This window comes from Pristis pectinata, chromosome 27 (genome assembly GCF_009764475.1).
Source record: "Pristis pectinata isolate sPriPec2 chromosome 27, sPriPec2.1.pri, whole genome shotgun sequence".
Classification (NCBI taxonomy): domain Eukaryota; kingdom Metazoa; phylum Chordata; class Chondrichthyes; order Rhinopristiformes; family Pristidae; genus Pristis; species Pristis pectinata.
Window position 1 is genome coordinate 6,890,758 of NC_067431.1, and position 21,605 is coordinate 6,912,362.

General features: G+C 41.1%; 1 protein-coding gene across 1 annotated transcript in view; it reads left to right on the plus strand.

The window, feature by feature from the left end:
- Nucleotides 1-514: 514 nt before the first annotated feature.
- The window catches only part of pde9ab (phosphodiesterase 9ab), a 65,840-nt gene continuing 44,749 nt past the window's right edge, over nt 515-21,605 (plus strand). The window contains exons 1-4 of the mRNA XM_052039691.1: nt 515-586; nt 10,217-10,287; nt 11,332-11,409; nt 19,917-19,987. Coding sequence (XP_051895651.1) covers nt 515-586; nt 10,217-10,287; nt 11,332-11,409; nt 19,917-19,987 — 292 coding nt within the window. The remainder of the gene's footprint in view (nt 587-10,216; nt 10,288-11,331; nt 11,410-19,916; nt 19,988-21,605) is intronic.

The following is a 21,605-nucleotide window of genomic DNA, read 5'->3' on the forward strand; positions in this document are numbered from 1 at the left end:
CCGAACTTTGTCATTAAACCCTTTGACTTTACAAATCCAGGTCGATTACCTGACACCGCTGTTCTTCATAAAATCCACCAATTTAGATAAAAATAGAACAAATCACTTCAGTCAAATGATGAGTGAAAGCCCTGCTCAAAATATCCTCCTAATTCCCTTCTAATTTAAATCGGTGTCTTTTGGATGACATTTTCTTAATTTGGTTGTGTCTTAATGAGGCAAGTAATTAACTGAACCTCTGGTGATAGGAATTTCAAGATATGGTTAATGGCTGTTTATGTAATCAGTTGGAATCACTTGGTTTGCCAAGGCAACAACACCCAGCTGGAGACAGATTGGTTAATAGTGGACAAACATCTTCAGATCCCAGCCTTCCAGCCTTCTGTATTTCAATCACACCTGCTAGAGTTTGCTCGGTCACAGGAGGAGCTCTGATAGCTGAGAGTTGCAGTCCCTGTCCCATTTCTGTCTCTTGTGTGGTACACCTTACGTTCTTAACCCCAGTCAACAGGCAATGGGATCAGCTTCCTCCTCTGCCTATGTACCAAAGATTATCTACTTGGAGAAAGACAATGTTTCCCGGAAGGTAATATCTTCATTCTGCAGCTTGTTATCATTTTGTACCCACTTTTGAGAGTGATAATTGATACTGAGGCACAGTTCATTTACGTGAGATTTGCACTTATGAGATTTTTTGAGGAGTGATTACATATTGGGGAGAGATTTTATGTTAAAGTTACGTTATTTGTGTTAGGTTCACCCTTATGTGATTTATATTAAGAACTAATTTGCACTGAGACATGACTGCCTAGTTTTATTAAGGCACAATTCACATTGCATATATCTTATACAGTTATTTGACCTTTTTGTTTAATGAATCTGCAAATTGTGTATGAAGTTATCACACAAATTATAGCCTTTTATGACAATACATTGTAAAATTTAATGATAAAAGCTAAATATAACTTTAAGTAAACAGACAAGAACATTAAGTACGTAGTTGGTGACTTATTACCTGTGTAATCCTGTGATACATGGAAACTCCCGGATGTTTAGTGTGTCTCAGATATCTCTGTCTCTGACTGTTCAGATTCCAATCCAGGTGTACTGAGCTCCAGGTGGTACCCCATTATACAAGGGGGTCATCTTCTAGGAGGTGGTAACTACATAGTCACAGTTTCAGATCAAAGTAGATGGCCATCAGTGAGGTAGAATGAAGCAGGGAGGGAGGAATTCTCTGTGTATATGACACAATTCAGGTTTTAGTTTGGGTTAAAGAAATGGGAACTGGGGTGGGGGAGTGGTGACTGTGCAGGCTCAAGCACTCTGTGGTGCAGGAGACAGAAAGTATTTTCTACGATTTAAAAGCCAAGGGATAGACAGCTGTTTCTGCAGTTACTGACGTGAATTTTGTACAGTGTGTTGCTTCTGGTGCTAGGGTAAGAAATGTCACAACAGGTGCAAGTGACAGGGATCAGCCAGAATCTATGGTCCATGTTGGATCTAAAACAACCAAAGGAAACTATGGTCCTGCCACTAGAATTTCTGTAACTAAGAGAATGATTCAGAGTTGGTCACCTCTGGATTATTCCCAGCATCACATACTAGTGAGTATATGTTATGTGGGTGAATGTTAATCAGGGAACTGCTACACTGGTGAGGGCTCCAGATTCCTAGGACATTGGAACCTGCTCTGGCGTAGATAGGGTTCCTTGGAAAGTACATTGCAGCTGGACAGGGCTGAGATTCAGAAGAGGTTGACAGAAGATAAGAGATAAGTCTCATTAGAATAAAGAATATTCCAGATAGGCGAAAATTGCAGCAAGACTAAGGTGGATTTGTGAGCACATGTGCAATAAATGTGGGAGATACAGATACTAGTTCTAACCTGGGGTTAAGATAAATTGGTAATAAACAGAAACCTAAATGTAATGGAGGTGGGAGTGGAAGTTACTTTTGGCAGTGTTAATCACAGACCACACTTACAGAAAAGGGCTGATGTGCCTGACATGTCAGTTTGAACTTACAAATCATTGACTAGACTTGAGGAGTCGTGGAAGAGGTGTTACTTAGTTGAGTCTGTATTGTAGACCATGGGATGAAAACAAAGAAAGAAATCAGAGGAATTTTGGAAAGTTATACAAACAACAATAATAAGGAAATTCAATTATCCCAATATAGGACAAGAAGTGAGAGAAATTCCTGAAATGTGTACAGGACAACTTTCTTGGTATTGCTATTGGTATTGATCTATTATTGTCAATTGTACTGAGGTACAGTGAAAAACTTGTCTTGCATACTGTTCGTACAGATCAATTCATACCAGTGCAATGAGTAGTAAGGGTAAAAACAATAACAGAATACAGAGTAAAATGTCACAGCTACAGGAAGTGCATTGCAGGTATACAATAAGGTGGAAGTCAAACGAGTAGATCGTGAGGTCAAGAGTCCATCTCATCTATAAGGGAAACTGTTCAATAGTCGTATCACAGTGGGATAGAAGCTGTCCTTGACCTGGTGGTATGTGCCCTCAGGCTCCTGCATCTTCTGCCTGATGAGAGAGGAGAGAAGAATAATGACCCTGGTGGGTGGGGTCTTTGATTATGCTGGCTGCTTCACCCAACAGCAAGAGGTATGGACAGTGTCCATGGAGGGGAGGCTGGTGTCCGTGATGCACTGGGCTGTGTCCACAACTCTCTGCAGTTTCTTGCAGTCCTGGGCAGAGCAGTTGTCATACCAAGCCATGATGCATCCAGATAGGATGCTTTCTCTGGTGCTTGATCAGAATATTATCAATCAAACAAGAAAGGTGGCAGTGCTGGGGAATGTGGAGCAAACATTTCAGTGGGCTGAGCATTTGGGAAATAGTGATAAAAATATCATTAGGTTCAGAGCAGTTACAGAAAAGTCAAAGACCAATCAAAGGTGAAGATACAAGTCTAGATGAGGGATGAATGATGTTGAATTGAAAAGGTATTTGGTCCTAATAAAATGGAAACAAAGATTCTCAGAGGTTTGAATGATTGCTGAAAGATTCTAATGGAGGAAAGATTTGAGGTGTACAGGCTAAACACATTTCCACGAGTTTTTAGACTTTTCCATGTCAGTCTTAAGGAACTAAAAGATTGATCAGCAGCCTTGGTTGTGATCGAGCTATAGGGAGCATCTGTGGAAATATAGACACATACAGCAGGAAACCAGTTGTCTCTGGCCCATCACACCGACCATCAACCATCCATTCATCCCCACATTCTCACCAACTCCCCCCAGACTTTATCACCCACCCACACACTAGGGGCAATTTACAGTGGTCAATTAACTTACCAACCCGCATGTCTTTAGAATGTGGGAGGAAACCGGAGCACCCAGAGAAAGCTCAGACTGTCATGGAACGTGCAGACCTCCATATAGACAGGACCTGAGGTCAGGATTGAACCTGAATCTCTGGCACTGTGAAGCAGTGGCTCTATTAGCCATGTCACTGGATGGGGGTATGAGTGAACCCAGTGGATTAAAGGAACAGTAGCTGTGTGGGTGTGAAATCAGTTAAGTAACAGAAAGCAGATAGTGCAGTGAACAATTGTTTTTCCGACTGGGGGCATGTGTGCATGTGTATCTCACTGCACCATCTTCCACCCCCCTCACCGAACCCCACACCAAGAATTGCTGACCTGTTTTTATTAATGACTTGGATTTGGAGTATACAGTATGATTTCCAGGTTTACAGATGACATGAAATTCATCCATATAATAAATAACGTGAAGAATAGTGGCAGAGTTAAGAAGGACATAGACTGGTGAAAACAACATGACAGATGAAATTCCACTCAGGACAGCGATATGATCTATTTCAATATTTGAACTTATGAAATGAAGAGGAGAAGGGTATAGACACTGACGAAGCTGGCAGAGATATGGCTGATATTTATTGCAGGGAAGTGTGAACTGGTGCATTTTGGAAGTAGAGGCAATACAAACTAAATGGTACAATTTGAAAGGGACAAGTCAAGCTGATAAAGCTTTCTCCACATAAATAAAGAACGGCACAGTGGCACAGCTAGTAGAGCTTCTGCCTCTCAATGTCAGTGACCTGGGTTCAATCCTGACCTCCGGTGCTGTCTGTATGACGGTTGCTTGTTCTCTCTGTGACCACATGGGTTTTCCCAGGGTGCTCTGGTTTCCAGCCTAAGGACAGATGGACTGGTACATGAATTGGCCAAAGTAAATTGCCTCTAGAGTGTGGCTGAGTGCTAGAAACTGGGTGGAGTTGAGGGAAATATGGGAAGAATAAAATGGAATTAGTGCTTGATGGCTGGTGCGAACTCAATGGGCTGAGGGCATGTTTCCGTGCTATATGACTCTATAACCTATGAAAGCATTAGGAATCCTAGTATAAAAGCAAGGATGTTCTGCTAAACCTTTACAAACCTCAGCTGGTTATGTTCATTTCTTGCCAATATACTTCAGGAAGTGTGTACAGAAGAATCAGGGGAAACTTACTGGAATGGCACCAGGGAAAATGAACTCCAGTTATTTGGAAAAACCACAGAAAATGGAATTCTTCTCCTTGAAGGAGAGATATAGAAGCAGAAGTTTAATAGATGTGTCTGAAATTATATGAAGAATTTTGATGGATAAGGGCAAACAGATTCCACTAGTAGGAGGGTCAATGAAGAGAAGACACAAATTTAAGACACTTGCCTCAAGAACCAAAATGGCAGATGAAGAGATTTTTTAAACAGTAAATTTATGGTAATTTGGACTCACCTGAAAATGTGGTGAAAGTAGATTTGGTGGATTTCCAACACTTGAAAAGGAAGAATTCACAGGACCCTCTGGACACTTATTCAGTCACTCTTCTAGAATTAGAATGATGAACCATATGGCTTCTTTCTGAGCTGTATGATTCCATGATTTATTCTGAAACATGATTCATATTGAGGTGTAAGTCACCTAGAGGTAAGATTCCACAGACAGTTGTCCTCTGGTTGTTTGACTGAGAGATCAATCTTCATCGGCAAAAGCAGACAGCCAAAACTTGTAACATCTCTAACAATTGTAGAAGGACATAATTGCGAGTGGTCCTACCTTCATCCAAAGTCATTTCTGGAATGCTATCAAGCAGCAGCCAATAGAAAGATGTAAGGAGACCTGTAAGGAGAATTGTAGCGTCACTCCTCTTGCCTATGCTTAGGTCGACAAGGCCAAAGAATCAAACTGGGGTCTTCTAACTCGGCACTACAGGTTTTGGTTTAACTCATAGCCATAAGGAGACACTCAATGTAAGATTGGTTTGGTATCAAATTGGTGAAAAATTTGAGACCTGCATGTTAACGAACTTCCAGTCACCTGTAAATGAAGATCAAAAAACTGCAAATGCCGGAAACCTGAAACAAAAGCAAAAAAATGCTGGAAAACTCAACAGGTCAGACAGCATCCATGGAAAGAGAACCCTTTGAAGGGTCTTCAACCGGAAGCGTTAAGTCTGTTTCCCTTACCGCAGATGCTGCCTGACCTGCGGAGTGTTTCCAGCATTTTCTGTTTTTTTGTCGGCGACCCGTGGTGCACTAAATTCTACATTAAAACGTGGAAAGGGGCAGCCATCAGAGGATTAAACCATTCATTGGAACTCATTGCCTCTATAAATATTTTAAAAATGGAGGAATGGTGCCAGAGGATCGATAACTTCATTCCTGTACTTAAAAAGGGAAACAGAACATGCAGGGAAGACGAGGTCAGGAACCTTCATTGATCATTTCATTTTACTCAAATCTATAATAAAATAACAAAATAGTTTGGCTTCAAAAGGCTTGTGGTTGACCATTTATTGATTTCTTTGAAGAATTAATATAAATATTTAATTCCTTCAAATGGATTTTAATAAGATGCTGTGTAGTATCCTATTAAAGGTCAGACATGTGGAGTCAGTGGGTAGCAGCAACATGGGTGGGAAACTCATTAAAAGGTACAAAATGGGGATTAAAGACAGAGCGATGAAAGGCAGAAACTTGTTTTCCACAAGAACCAGCAATGGGAACACTATCAGATGCCATCAAATTGAGAACCAGCAACAATACTGAGGAACTCTGGCAAAATACAAATGATAAATGAAGGCTTTCGGACTGGGCGTGCAAATATGAGGTACTTTTTATACAAGGAATAGCCTACTCCCTGGGAAAATAAAGAGCCTACATGGGTAGGGGTCAACGGAATCGGGGTGGAGGTTCATTAATCATTAAAGCTGATTAACACAGCTTCAAAATCTGCAAACAAAGCACTGAGGTGTAAATCAGAGAAGATTTTTATCTTGTGAATGACGTTGGTTAGTCCTCTCTTATCTGCACTCAGTTCTGGTCTGCGTGTTTAAAAATTAAAACAGATGCAAAATGGAACTTGCTGGTCTCTTTGAATGAGTAAAATGCAGGCTGAAAGGTGACTCTTTAAAAAAAAATCTGAAAGAGTTTGATAGGGTACGTATTGAGAAAACATGTTTCCTCTTGTAGGGAATCCAAAGAGCCATGACTATAATGGTCACAAATGCAAGTAGAATTCAGAGAAATCTTGTTTTCTCAGTGTTTAGAACATGAAATTTGAGAGGCAACTTAAAAAGATATATTTAAGTGTGCAACCTTTGCAACCATGCCATATTTAAGGTGAAGCAGTTTGAATGAGGCTGGAGTGGAGCTTTAGCACTGGGATGAATGGTCATTTTCTGTGCTGTAATTAATGCTGTAGAAAGAGCTAAAAATTTCGATCACAGTGAGTTCACCAATCTACAACAGAAAGTTCAAAGATGATCTATCTTATGATGAAGGAAGAACAGTACTCAATTTCTCTCTCTCTCTCTCTCATTTATGCTCACATTTACTGTGTGTTTCAGCTACAGAGGTTCAGCAGTTTTACGTTTTGTTTTGTTGATGGGTCTGCTTACAAATCACAAGCACAAGGAGCAGGTGGCTTTATTTTTGTTTTAATTTATCCATTTTTTTGGGATCCTGGTGTTGCTGGCAAGGGCAGCATTTTTTGCCCACCCTTAATTGCCCTTGAAGGTGGTGATGAGCTGCCACCTTGAACCACTGCAATCCTTCTGGTGATCCTCTTGTGTTATCCAGGGTGCAGATCCTGTGACTATATTTGCAAGTCAGGCATGTGACTTGGAGGGGAACCTGCAAGTGGTGGTGTTCCACTTGCTACATGCAGTTCTTGCCCTTCCTAGTGATAAAGGTCATAGCTTTGGGAAGTGCCGTTGGGGTAGACTAACTGTGTGCAGTTGGTGGGAGGGTCGAATATTCAGGGTTGATCATGGTGGGCCCATCTTGAGAAATACTTGATTCTCGATGATGCCGAACTCTGAGTTGTTGAGCTGCTCTCATCCAGTCACAGGGAGAGTATTCTACCACACGCTTGACCTATGGCTTTTAGTTGGTGGAAAGACTTTGGGGTGTCAGGTGGGGAGTGTCTGACTCACTCCCATATCTTTGGTACTTGTGGCTGGTCCGGTGAAGATTCTGGACGATGTGATTCCAGGGAGCTCTCTCGATAGTTAAATCTACTTTGTCTTCACCACACCAACTGATGAAGCAACTGAAGCTTGGTTCTTATCCAACTCGGTCAATTTATACTTTGGAGATCTACTCCTGCAGTGAAGATGAAAGTTTGCTTCACTGGCCAGTATTAAAAGAAATTAATTCAAACACAGGTGGCAGGATTAATCACCATTGTGTGCAGAGTTAGCTGATCATAATCAGCAGTAGTGGAGGTTCTACAATTAGCCTCAGTTCCCAGTTTAGAGGGTTGAGAAATCAATGAAGGCCAACCCAAATGTGCAAGGTTTCCTGCGTATAGGACAGTACAGCACAAAAACAGGCCCTTCAGCCCACAATGTCTGTGCTGACCCTGATACCAGATTAAACTAAACCTATCTGCCTGTACACGATCTATATCCCACCTTTCCTTGCATGTGCATGGTTCCGTTGAAATGCCTCTTAAACACTTCTAACACGTCTGCTTCCACCACCATCTCTGGCAGCACGTTCCAGGCACCTACCACTGTCTGTGTAAAATAACTTAACCTGCTCATCTGCTGTCCCCCTTTCACCTTAAATGTATGTCCTCTAGTATTTGACATTTCTACCCTGGGAAAGACACTCTGACTGTCTACCCTATCAATCGCACTCATAATTTTATAAACCCCGATCAAGTCTCCCCTCAGCCTCCAATGCTCCAGAGAAGGTAATCCAAGTTTGTCTGATCTCTCCTTATAGCTAATACTCTCTAATCCAGGCAGCATCCTGATGAACCTCTTCTGCACTCTCTCCAAAGCCTCCACATCATTCCTGCAATGGGGTGACCAGAAATTCACACAATATTCCAAATACGGAGTAACCAAAGTTTTGTACAGCTACAGCATCACTTCCTAACACTTATATTTGATACCCCAACCAAGGAAGGCAAGCATGCTGTATGCCTTCTTTACTGCCCTGTCTACTTGTGTTGTCACCTTCAGGGACCTATGGACATGGGCCCCAAGATCCCTCTGTACATCAATGCTCATAAGGGTCCTGTCTTTTACTGGTTGGTTCCACAGATAACTATGAGTAGGAAGGAACATGGTTAATCTTTATTCTCTCTGGACCAAGGCTTCTCAAAAACTACCAGGCATTGGAGGGTTAAATTATGGGGTGCATAAGAATGGCATTGTCTATGTTCACTTGCATCCAGGAAACTGAGGAGTGATCTGATTCAGTTCTTTAAAATACTAACAGGATTTTATAAGTTATCTACAGAGGCTCTATTCCTCTAGTATGTAAATCAAGAGCAAGAAAAAATAATAAAATTAAAGCCAAGGCATTTACGGGTGGAGTCTGGAAGCTATTCTTCATGCAACGTTGAAGTCTAGAAATCTCTCCTCCAAAAGCTTGTGCATGGCAGGGCAAATGGAGCTTTGGAAGCCTAGATTATCGGTAGGCAAGATTATTAGGGAATATAAACTAAGTTACGTAAATGATACTGAAGTAGAGAACAACCATGATCTACTTAAATAGTGGACAGGCTCCATTGGTTGAATGGACCATTCCTATCTCTAATGATCCTCTTCCAAGCCACATATAGTACCTGATCTACCGCAGAAGCTGAAATTACCTAGCTCAGCACTAACCAGTGTTTTCTCCATATGATATCACACTGGGTGTGGAATTTGCCATTGAAAGGCATTGCCCAGGTTACGTTTGGAAATTTACTTCAGCCAGGATTGGGTGGGATCTGGTATTTTTCATCCACATGCTGCCCTTTGGTATCATTATCCAAAATCACCACACCTTATACAACAATGACGATATCCAGATCTATTGTAACATTATCCTTCCTTCAACTTTCCACCATCTATAAGTTGTCAGCTTCCTCATCCAGCATCTAATATTAGACAAAGAAGAATTTCGTCCAACTAAATCATTTGTTCCTTGCAAACCAACTCCATTGCTGGCACTGTTTGAAATTGAACTAAATTGGTGTCGTCACTGAGTTGAATTTCAGACCACAACACATCATCACTAAAGCTGCCTATTTACACTTCTATAACATTGCCTGACTCTGCACCACCTCAGATCATAGCTGCTGAAAATCTTGTCATGTTTTTGCTATCTTTTGACTTCATTATTCTAAAACCCTCCTTTCTTGCTACCCCTTGGTTTACCTTCTAGAAACTCTGCTGCATGTTTCTCAACTCACATCAGTTTCAAATTTACCCATCACCCCCATGCTTGCTCACCTACATTGGCTCCTGACTAGGTATCATTTTAAAACCCTCTTACTTTGAAATACATAGCCATTCCTCTCTATTGCTTTGATGTCCTCAAGCCCTATAACCTTTCATCATATTTGTCCTGTTCCAGTCCTGGCCTCCTGGTTATCCCTGAATGTAATCTTTCTAACAATGTCTTCGCTTGCCAAAACCTAAAACTCTAGAATTCCCTCTCAAACCTATCCGCCTCTTTCCTCTTTGAAACCCAAGGTCTTGGTCATCTGTCCTAATATTTCCTTATAGACAGTGTTAAATGTTGTATGATATCACTTTTGTAATACACCTTGGGATGTTTTGCTGTATCAATGGTATTTTGCAAGTACAATGATAATGGGGCACATAATACTTTTTATGCCCTGTTCCCTATCATTTATTCTGTGACACTAACCCAACTCTAATACTATTCCTTGTTTGCAGGTGATGTTCAGCAGACACTGCAGACCCAGTGACATTAAGGAGCTGCTGTGCACAACTGTTGGGTTCACCAGGTTAGAGAAAGAAGTCAACTATTTTATTCATTTGGGCAAGAAATGTTTAGTTTGGAATTGCAATGATATTTACTAATTCATTTAACTGAATTTCCATAGTAATGAGAGCATTATATGATTTGATTCTAAACAGGAGTCATTACTTAAATGGATAAAAATTTAATGTCCATAAGCAAAATCTCACAGTGCAAATTCAGCACTACCATGTTCCACGTTTATAAGACACATGACAATTTAAGCATGTGTATTGATTCACTAAAGCAACAGTGATATGCTCTAGTTCTTGAGTTAATTGGGATACTGTATACTGAGAGAAGTTAATTTCCTTTTATGCAGAGTTTTCACAACCTCTAGACATCCCAAATTGCTTTGTAGCCAATGGAGTTTGCATGTTCTCCCTGAGGCCACATGTGTTCCCTCCGGATGCTCCGGTTTCCTCCCACATCCCAAAAATTGCACTGGGTGTTACATTAATTGGCCACTGTAAATTGCCCCTAGTGAATGATAGAACCCGGAGTGTTGGAGGGAATGAGGGGAAAAAAAAGATGGGTTGGAGTAGGATTATTGTAAAAATGGGTGCTTGATGGTTGTCATGGGCTTGATGGGCTGAAGGGCCTGTTTCTATGGTGCATCTATCCATGACCCTATGGAGTACTTTTGAAATGTAGCTAGTGTTATAAAATCGGAACTTAGAACTTTACCCTCCAGGTGTCTGTATTGGGGACTGTTGAATACTAGGGCTATGATTTATTTTGCCTGTGTAGTCAGGTGTACCCAGGCTGGGAAGGGAGATAGCAATGGCCAGACCCATCTAATGGTCATCAAGCACACTAAGGACACATACATGAGAATCTGTATAACTTCTGCATGTTTAATATGGCCTTCCAAAAGTAAACAAGTTTAAATTCCTGTATATGGAAAATCAAGAGCTTTTTCTAACTTTCATGAAGGATTACTGCTGCAAATGTGAAAAATCAGAGCAACAGTGTGTATGTGATCTGTTCATGAAGAGCTTGTCTTTCTCTATTCTGTCTTGCCATTTAGGGATACCTTGATTATGCTCATGGATCAAGATGATGCTATTATATCCATCGACCCAACTATGCCATCTAACACACCAAGGTATGATTGCTTGGGTATAAAAGGTTTAACCCAGTGATATTGAAGCAGTAAAACATCACACGGTAAAACTAGTGCAGAGCAATTAATATTGGTACGTTGATGATCACTTGAATTTAAAGAAACACAACTACAGAGTTAATTTTAAACCTCACTTATTAATAGCAGCTCCATACATGTCCAAAAATATGCAGCATGATCTTCACTGAAAGAAGAATATAAGGATCTACCCATCTTTGTGTATTCTCTGTTTCTTGACCCATGTGATATCTTTATGTTGGAACAGCTTCAAATACTTTAGAAACATGATAATCACAAAATTGCACCAATTGTGTTCTAAAAATGAAAGCACTTTATTAGAGGTACTGTCCTTGTATCAGCACTTCCAACTGTCCTAAAAAGCAAACTCTTGAAACACTCAGCAAGCCAGGCAGCATCTGTGGAGAGAGAAAAAGAGTTAATGTTTCAAATCAATGACCTTTCGTCAGAACTGAGTTAACAGTTTCCCCAAAATACAGCATTACCTGCCGATTATTTCCAGCATGTACTGCTTTTATTTCCAGCATCTGCAGATCTTTGCCTTCCAACAGTACTCTCTCAGCAACGAGCCATCTGCTGGAGGAAGTCAGCAGGTCAAACAGCATTTATGGGCGGGGGTGGTGTTTGTTGGGGAAGGAATTGTTGATGTATCGGGTTAAAACCCTGCATCAGATCAGATTTCTTTATTAGTCACATGTACATCGAAACACACAGTGAAATGCATCCTTGCATGGAATGTTCTGGGGGCAGCCTTCAAGTGTCACCACGCTTCTGGCGCCAACATAGCATGCCCACAACTTACCTAACCCGTACGTCTTTGGAATGTGGAGGAAATCGGAGCACCCGGAGGAAACCCACGCAGTCACGGGGAAAACGTACAAACTCCTTACAGACAGTAGCCAGAATTGAACCCGGATCGCTAGCGCTGTAATAGCACTACACTAATCACTACATTACCATGCCTGCCCTAAGTACTCCTAAGGACCGAGTACTCTTTAAGCAACTTTGTTTCATCCTGTGCATGTACACAAATCAAAGGGAGATGATCCAGGATAATGACCAACATTACATCCAGCTATTGAGCTGAACGTCACTATGCAGAGTAACCTTCTTTGCAAATGACTAGAGATTTCCTGCTTAGCTTTTTTGAATAAGGTGCTATTGGAACAGAGAACAAGAAGCCAGAGTAACAACAACTAAGTCAATCTAACGGATTTTACAGAGCTAGGATAGAGAAGAATCTTTTTGCTGAAGAGTATTTTGAGAGAACATTTAAAGGATATTGTATATTTGAGGTCAATAAATATAGTAAATAGTCAGGTCCTGCTATAGATCTTTGTGCAATATTCTAGCCACTTCCAGTTTTTCCCCTCCTCTTCACTACTGCCTAACAAGGTCAATAGTTTGCAGTCAATTCCAGAGCTAATTCTCTCTTGAAATCTGGATTGGTATACATGACATTAATAGATATTTCCCTGACTAGTACTTTAATTACTTCCTTTGAGTTTAATTTGTTCCAATAAATATGATAAAACCTTTAGATATTCATGTTGACTTTCCATAATCAGCAGGTTTCTTTAAATGCTCCATCATTCTTCTTTAATTAAGGCCTCTAATAACTTTCTCACAGTCTATAAATTCCCCCCCCTCTCTCCCTCTCTCTCCATCTACGTCTCGTCTTCCAACATTTTTCTTAAATTATTGCATTTGCAATTTAATATTCTATTGAATGGAATTGTTCTTAAATCAGGAGCTTTGGAAGATTATGGCTGACACATTTGCAATTTCCCTACCAAGTCCTTTTAAAACCCTGCATATTTGTCAGTATTTATTGCCAATATCTTCTCCGAATATTCTTTACTTATTTAGGTTAACTATTTAGTGAGGTCCTTGTTAACTTTCCAGGCATGTCAGGTACATCATCCTTTCTCTTGACTATGAAGACGCCAAAAATTATTCAACACATCTGTGATTTCCTTTTAAAGTACCCACATCTCTTTTTAAATGGGCTATATTATCTTTGACAGTCTCCAGATATAATTGTAAAAAAAACCCTGTTCTCCTCACCTTGATAACTCTTGGAAGTTTATGGGGCAATAAATAATAAGTTGATGATTGACAAATCAGAAACAGTCAGGGACAAAGTTGAATTTATCCATAAAAATAGAAAGGCAGAAACATTTCTTCAGTCTGGGTTATTAGATTTTAGCATCCCCTTTCATTTCTGCCCTTCTCTTTCCTTGAAGGAACTGATGTGCTGAAGCATGATCCTTAAATGCCAACAGCTATCGGATACATCTGTTTACTCTCTGCACAGCAGCCTATTCAACCATGAGGGAAGATGCTGCAGGACACAATTCTAGCTTTGCCTGATGTTTGTGTTTGTCCTTGCTAGCAGCAGGCTCCTGGCAATACTTTATCAAAATATCCAGGAACACAGAGATTAAATGTCTGAGTAAATCACAGCCAAAAGTGATGATGAAAATTCGGATCGGCACATTGTAAAGGTTTTCAAATAAGCAGCCTAGAGAATGTTTATTACACTGCTTTTTAACATGGACCTTGTGCAGAATGGAGCATAGTACAAAGTAGATCCATTAAGGTTAACAGGAAGTATTTTATCTGACAGAGTCATGGTTACTGTCGTGCATGTTGATGCTTCTCTTCATGACAAGGGTGGCTGTTTGATATTCTGGACTTCAACTTTGTGGCTTTGGATAACTGGTATCATTTCAAAATTCTGTTCCTCCCAGAGATATTTCCTTAATCACATTTTAAAGAAATAGTCACTAAGTTACTCAGAGTTTTACAGCACAGAAACAGGCCCTTCGGCCCAACTCGTCCATGTTGACCAAGTTGTCAAACTGAGCTGGTCCCATTTGCCTGCATTTGGTCCGTATCTCTCTAAACTTTCCCATCCATGTAACTGTCCAAATGCCTTTTAAACGTCATAATTGTAGCTGCCCCCTACCACTTCCTTTGAGCTCATTCCATACAATCAGCACCCTCTGTGTGGAAAAACTTGCCCCTCGGGTTCCTTTTAAATCTTTCCCCTCTCACTTTAAATCAGTGTCCTTTAGTTTAGGATCCCCTACCCTGGGGAAAAGACTTTGATTATTCACCTTATCCTTGCCCCTCATGCTGAACCTCTGTAAGGTCCTCAGCTTCCTGTGCTCTGGGAAAAAAAGTCCCAGCCTATCCAGCCTCTTCTTATAACCCAAGCATTCCAGTCCCAGTAACGTCCTCGCAAATACTTTTTGCACCCCCTCCAGTTTAATAAATCCTTCCTATAGCAGGGGGACCAGAATGGTGTTATGAAGAACTTATGCCTTTTCTGATGATTTTTAACACCTTGTTTAAGAGATTTGCTTATTACAGTCAGCTATTGAATTACAGCTGCTCTGTTTGAAGAACTTATACACTGGTACCTTGCTTATCCCTCAGCAAGTGTTCCTCGGAACAAAAGCACTAATAGAATCAGCATATAAAATAGATCATTATAAGCATTGTGTACAGAGAGGTGCATTACTGATGACACTGGGATTCTGTGCACTGGGAACCTAGTGAAACCCCTGCTCTCCCTGTTGCTGCTTGGTGGTGTACCGGGAACCTGGCTTGAATCTAGCAGTGAACCATCCCATGGTTTAGCGTGGAGAGGCTGCCTGTGAGAGCTGATGTTAGGTGAGCAGTGTTGCAGATAAGTGGTGAAACACGGGGTTCGGGGCTTCACCTTGGTTGGCATGGTGAGTGTGGGTCGTCACTGGGGACGGCCAGTAGCTGGTCCATGATTGATAGGTGGCCCTGATTCCAAGGTGTCTCCCATCACCATATGTTGAATGTGATGGAAGCTGCTGTCTCCCTCTCTTTCAGCGAAAAACAGCATGGAAACAGGCCCTTCGGCCCACCGAGTCCATGCTGACCATCACCCACCCATTTACATTAATCCTACATTATTTCCATTTATTTATTCTCCCCACATTCCCATCAGCTCCCCTCAGATTCTACCGCTCACCTACACACTAGGGGCTATTTCCAATGGCCAATTAATCCACCAACCCACACATCTGAGGTCTCATTGTCAGAGGAGCGGAAGGAAATCCATATAGTCACAGAGAGCGCGGGCAAACTCCACACAAACAGGGCTGGAGATCAGGATTGAACCTGAGCCTCTGGCGCTGTGAGGCAGCTGCTCTACTAGCTGTGCTACTGATCCACCCTCTCGATGTTAACAAGCTCACTGTGCTGGGGAGAGGCTGCAGCTCCCATCATGTCCAACAGGAAGGTGATGAGAGGCAGCGTAGGACATGGAGCAGGTGCTGCCCATCCCCAGTGATGCACGGACTCCAGGATATAGCCCTCAGCCTACATCTAGATGTTGAGTTGTTGCAGTGCTCATCCTGGCTCACCCAATACTAACCCCACAGGGTAATTCATTGGTGGGGGAGTGCCAGCAGAGACGCATGTCAGGTTCATACCAGAGCAGCACGCAGCCCCAGCTCAGGTCTTTTTTAAAGTGCAGTGTGAACGTACCGCAGAGGCCTAGACTGGAGGATATGCAGAGTAGCACTGATTCATTATTGCAAAGACAGCACAGGGTTAAATATTATGTCTTCAAATTTTTTCTGATATTGGAAGCAATGAATATGTCAGCTTCTGAACAGTTGTGAATGACAACAGATTACTTGCCCTAAACATCAGCAACCACTCTGGTTATGAAACAATCTGTAGGCTTTTACTTTCTAAAAGGAACAGCAAGGTCCTTCCTGTTCCTCCTGGCCCCTGTCATTAGATTATTTAAAATAGCTATATTTTGGTTAAAACCCGGAGACGGTCACTACAAATCTCTTTTGCTGCACATTAAGGGTGAGTGCCTATTTTAATACAGTAAAGCACCTGTCATCAGCATGAAATATTTTAATATTTCCTTTACAATTCCAAAGTCTTATAATGCTACCTCCCAATGTAAACTTAACAGCTGTGTTTACCTGTCCTCTAGTGCAGGAATATGTAACTACAGTGTTTACATATACAACTTGCATCATAAGTATTACTGCAGGAATTATAATGGAAATTTTCAAATAACCTACAACTTATAAAAGGGAACTGAGTTCTGTTTGCTTGTTTTGGTATTGGTATTGGTTTATTATTGTCACTTGTACTGAGGTACAGTGAAAAGCTTGACACAAACCGATCATACAGGTCAATTCATTATACAGTTACATTGAGTTAGTATATAGTGCATTGAAGTAGTACAGGTAAAAACAATAACAGTACAGAGTAAAGTGTCACAGCTACAGAGAAAGTGCAGTGCAATAAGGTGCAAGGTCACAACAAGGTAGATCGTGAGGTCATAGTCCATCTCATTGTATAAGGGAACTGTTCAATAGTCTTATCACAGTGGGGTAGAAGCTGTCCTTAAGTCTGGTGGTACGTGCCCTCAGGCTCTTGCATCTTCTACCCAATGGAAGAGGAGAGAAGAGAGAATGTCCCGGTGGGTGAGGTCTTTGATTATGCTGGCTGCTACACCAAGACAACGAGAGGTAAAGACAGAGTCCAAGGAGGGGAGGCTGGTGTCCGTGATGCGCTGGGCTGTGTCCACAACTCTCTGCAGCTTCTTGCAGTCTTGGGCAGAGCAGTTGCCGTACCAAGCCGTGATACATTCAGATGCTTTAATAAAATCCTCTGTATAATCCCTCAAGGAATTAAATAGTATGTTATATATTCTTTTCAAGGCTATGTTAAACTAGACCAGGGTATTCAGCTGGCTTTTATTCACTTAAATTATGTCAGAGTTCACTCATCCTGGTGCAAGTGTATTGGTGTCTCAAATTTTACCTTTTCTCTCTTTCTTTCCAGCTCTCCATACAGAGTGGTCCCTCTCAGTGCTGGACAACTTACAGGTATTGATTCTTTAGCTCTATTAGTTGAAATATCTATTTGATAATGAAACAATTGATGGCAATATACAAGAAGATTTAATCATTTTCACTAGATTAATTGCTGGACGAGCTCAATGCTCAATGAGGAGAGCTTAAAGAGAATAAACCCATATTCGCTGGCTTGTAGAAGACCAGGGGGTCTTATTGTTCCAATTAAATTGGTGAGAAGATAGGTGAGGAAATTTTTGCATAGTAGGGGAATTAAGGGTTATGGGGAAAAGGCAGGTAGGTGGATCTGAGTCCAAGACTAGATCAGCCATGATCTTATTGAATAGCAGAGCAGGCTCGATGGGCCAGACTCCTGCTCCTATTTCATATGTTCTTATGTAAATTGTATAAATTTTGTAGAAGGCTTTACAGAGTATCCTTGGAACCCATAGGTGAGGAGGATTTTCTTCAGAGGATTGTGAATCTTTGGAATTCTCTATTTTACAGAAGATGTGGATACATTGTCAAAACAGAGTCTGATTGAGTTTTATATGACATTAAGAGAAATTGGGATGAAGCAGAGTTGAGTTAGAAGATGGTGGAGCAGGTTTCAGCTGCAGAGATTATCATTTATTTATTGTGTTCTATATCTTGTTCTAAAGATTCAGTATATTTTGTCAACAGAATTATGATGTAATGATATCTCCTGCTTTTGAGGTAGGACTTCCTCTTGTCTTTTGCAGGTTATAAACATAAAAAGGGGAGGGGTTAGTGTCCAGTGCCAGAGATGAAGAATATTGTGGATTCTGGGGAAGCAGAATCTTTAACATGTCCTTTTTTTAAAACTATATGTTTCAAAAATTTCCTCCAATTCAATTTGAGCTATGCCACGAGACCTGCTAACTTATCACACAAGTATAAGGAGGAGACAAAGAAACTATCTGATCCTCAGATCGTTCACTTTGCAATTTAAACAGCTGGCGTAGTCTATGGTATGGTAGGTTGTCCATCATTTATAAAACTGTTGAGCTCAAATATGTAAATAGAGAGAATGCAATTATACAAGCCTGACAGTTCTTAGCACTTGGACTGTGATTTTCATTACTGCGATTTTCAAACTGTGCACAGTTTTGGTCCCCTTACCTATAAAAAAGAAAAATATGATAACATTTGAAGCAGTCCAAAAGAGATTCACCAAGCTAATTCATGGGATGAGAGGGTTGTCCTGTTAAGAGAGGCTAGAGAGTCTGAATCTGTATTCCCTGGAGTTTAGAACGAGGGGTGCCCTTAATCAAACATATAAGGAGACTTGACAGGCTAGATGTTGAGATGTTTTCACCAGTGGGAGAGTCACAAACAATGGGACATAGTTACAAGATAAGGGGCCGGTCATTTACAACTGAGATGTGCAGTAATTTCTTCTCTCAAAGGGTGTTGAATCTCAGGAATTCTCTGCCCCTGAGGGTAAGTGGAGGCCAAATCATTAGATATATTTAAGGTGGAGATAGATAAATGTTTGAAAGATGGAGGAGTTGAGGGTTATGGGGAACTGGCACAAAAGAGGAGTTGAAGCCGGCATAGATCAGCCATGATTGTATTGAATGGTGGGGCAGGCCTGACGAGGCTGGAACTAGATAGTTTCTCTGCTCGAGAGCCAGCATGGATATAGTGGGCCAAGTGGCTTCCTTCTGTGTTGTAACCATTCTATGATGCCATAACTGGACTCATTTACTGCAGTGTATTTGAATATCTCTGGAGCCCTGGTTGTTTATCCATATTTGAAGGGTAATTGAACATAACTTGATATTGGCATGGCAGCAGGTTTTAGGTGACATGCGGCTTCAGGTAGAGGAAACTCCAGGTCGGACAGTTACTGAACAAGGTCCCTGCTACCAACAACCTGGCTCTAGCTCCATTGTCCAGAACTGAGTAGCTTCATTATGAAGCAAACTAAGGAATCCTTGGAAAGTGGGTGTAATAAAAGATTTGAAAGAGGCTCAAGGCTTCTGATTTTCATCGGTTATTTTCTTTCCACCTCTAGAAGAAGAAGACTTGCTACAGAATGTTCTGACTCAAGTTGCTGACCAGTTTTCAAGGTAATCTTTAAACTTTCAATCACTTTTTCATGCTGAGGTTACTTATTAAGTAACGTGGTTCCACTGACACTGATAGCCAGAGTGCATCTCACCTAAGTGACCATTCATGTATGAGTTGAAAGAGTGATACTAGAAACCTATTCAACTACAATTAAGCCTCTTCCTGTCCTTATGATGTCCAAGTTCTTATTCAGTCAGGGCCGGTAAATGGGAATGGCTGTATGATTTGCCTTTCCATCCTAGTTCAAGGGACACTAAAGTTAAGTAATGCATTTTTATTGCAAATCCATTATCTTTCTCCCAATCCAATCAGTAATCCAGGTTAAAAGAAGGGAAGAGCGCCTCCACATAAGGAGACACAACCTCCTTCCCTACTGCAAACTCAAAGTACCAGAGGAACTTTGTATGATGTACTGGGACACCTGTGTTCTGTGTCCAGGAGGGTCTCAACTACATGATTGAATATGGAGAGTTTACCATAGTTGTTGATTGATTTCCTCTCTTACAGAATTTTCAAAGTCAATGACCTGAAAACTGAAATCTCAAGTAGATTGGCAGCTTTGGAGAAGAGAGTTGAATGTAAGCTTCCACATGATATAAAATGAAATTGCAGTGATAATGAAGAACGTTATGGCAAAGGACTACTGTTGAATGCAAAGATTGACACATGCTTACAGCAGAAAAATTAGTGATTACGCTAGAATAGTTGATATTCCCCTAGTTGGCCTATGGTATTGAAGTTAATTCGCGGGCCTCTTTTGCCATCCTGGATGAGGTTGGGACCACACCCGTTTCATCAGAAAGTTTCTTGAATTTCAATGTGTGGCTGAGAAGGCCATGAAAGACCAGATTGGTGATTGGTTTATTATTGTCACATGTACTGAGATACAGTGAAAAACTTTGTTTTGCATGCTGTCTGTACAGGTCATTCCAAAACATAAGTACATCGAGATAGTACAAAAGGAGAAGTAATAACAGAATGTGGAATACAGTGTTAGAGTTACAGAGAGAGTGCAGTGCAGGTAGAAAGTATGGCACAAGGGCCATGACGAAGTAAATTGTGAGATCAAGAGTTCATCATTATCATACGAGAGTTCTGTTCAAGGGTCTTATAACAGTGGGATAGAAGCTGTCCTTGAGCCGGGTGGTACATGTTCTCAAGCTTTTGTATCTTCTGCCCAATGGAAGTTGGGGGGAGGGGGGAAGAAGAGAGAATGACCAGGGTGGGAGGAGTCTTTGATTGATCACTGCTTTCCTGAGACAGCTGGAAGTGTAGACAGTCAATGGAGGGGTGGGGGGGGGGGGGGGGGCTGGATTTTGCGATGGGTGTCCACAACTCTCTGCAATTTCTTGCACAGCAATCAAATGTGAGCAAATGGGGCTAGACTAGATACATATAATGATCAGCATTGACATGATGGCAGAAAAGCCTATTCTGTGCTGTGCATCTCTATGTCTCTATGAAGGAATAAAATGTAGACCAGGTCCCACAGATATATGGGGATTTCCCATTTTAGGAAATAATATGATGTTTGGTCAAACAGCCCAATTCAGGCTTGGGGAAATGGAACCATTCAGAGTGCCTTGAGAAAGAGGAGTGAACTGTCAGTTTTGATTGGGATTAACTTGTAACAACTTTCTGTTAAATATTGAACATACAGAGCACTGGCCAGATACTCCAGGTTCTTTTACTGGGACTTTGCCTCAATGAAGAAAGTGCAATATAAGCATTCTTCAACTGATTACAGTGTTTGTGACCCCACAGTGCTGTAGTGTGATCACATTGTGGATTTAGACTTGAGGTTCAATGATAAAGTAGACCACCACAACATTACTAAGTCATGTGAATGAGGAGCATCTCAGCTTTTATCTCTAGTCTACGAAGAATTAATTCATTTCAACTTCAGTATCATGAAAGGTGCACCCTGTGTACCTGGGCTATGGAAAGATGAATTCCGATTGGCTCCCATGCCTATGTGTATCATGTCTAATTATTACATTTTGACCTGAGTATAAAAGGTAACAGGAATTGTAGAAACTACTTACATGTGCTCGAAAGCCCAGAATGTGTAGCACACTGGCAAAGCCATTAAAGCTGCTGTCTCTTAGCTCCAGTGACCCAGACTCACTCCTGACCTTAGGTGCTGTCTGTGTGGAGTTTGCATGTTCTCCCTGTGACCTCATGGGTTTCCTCCCA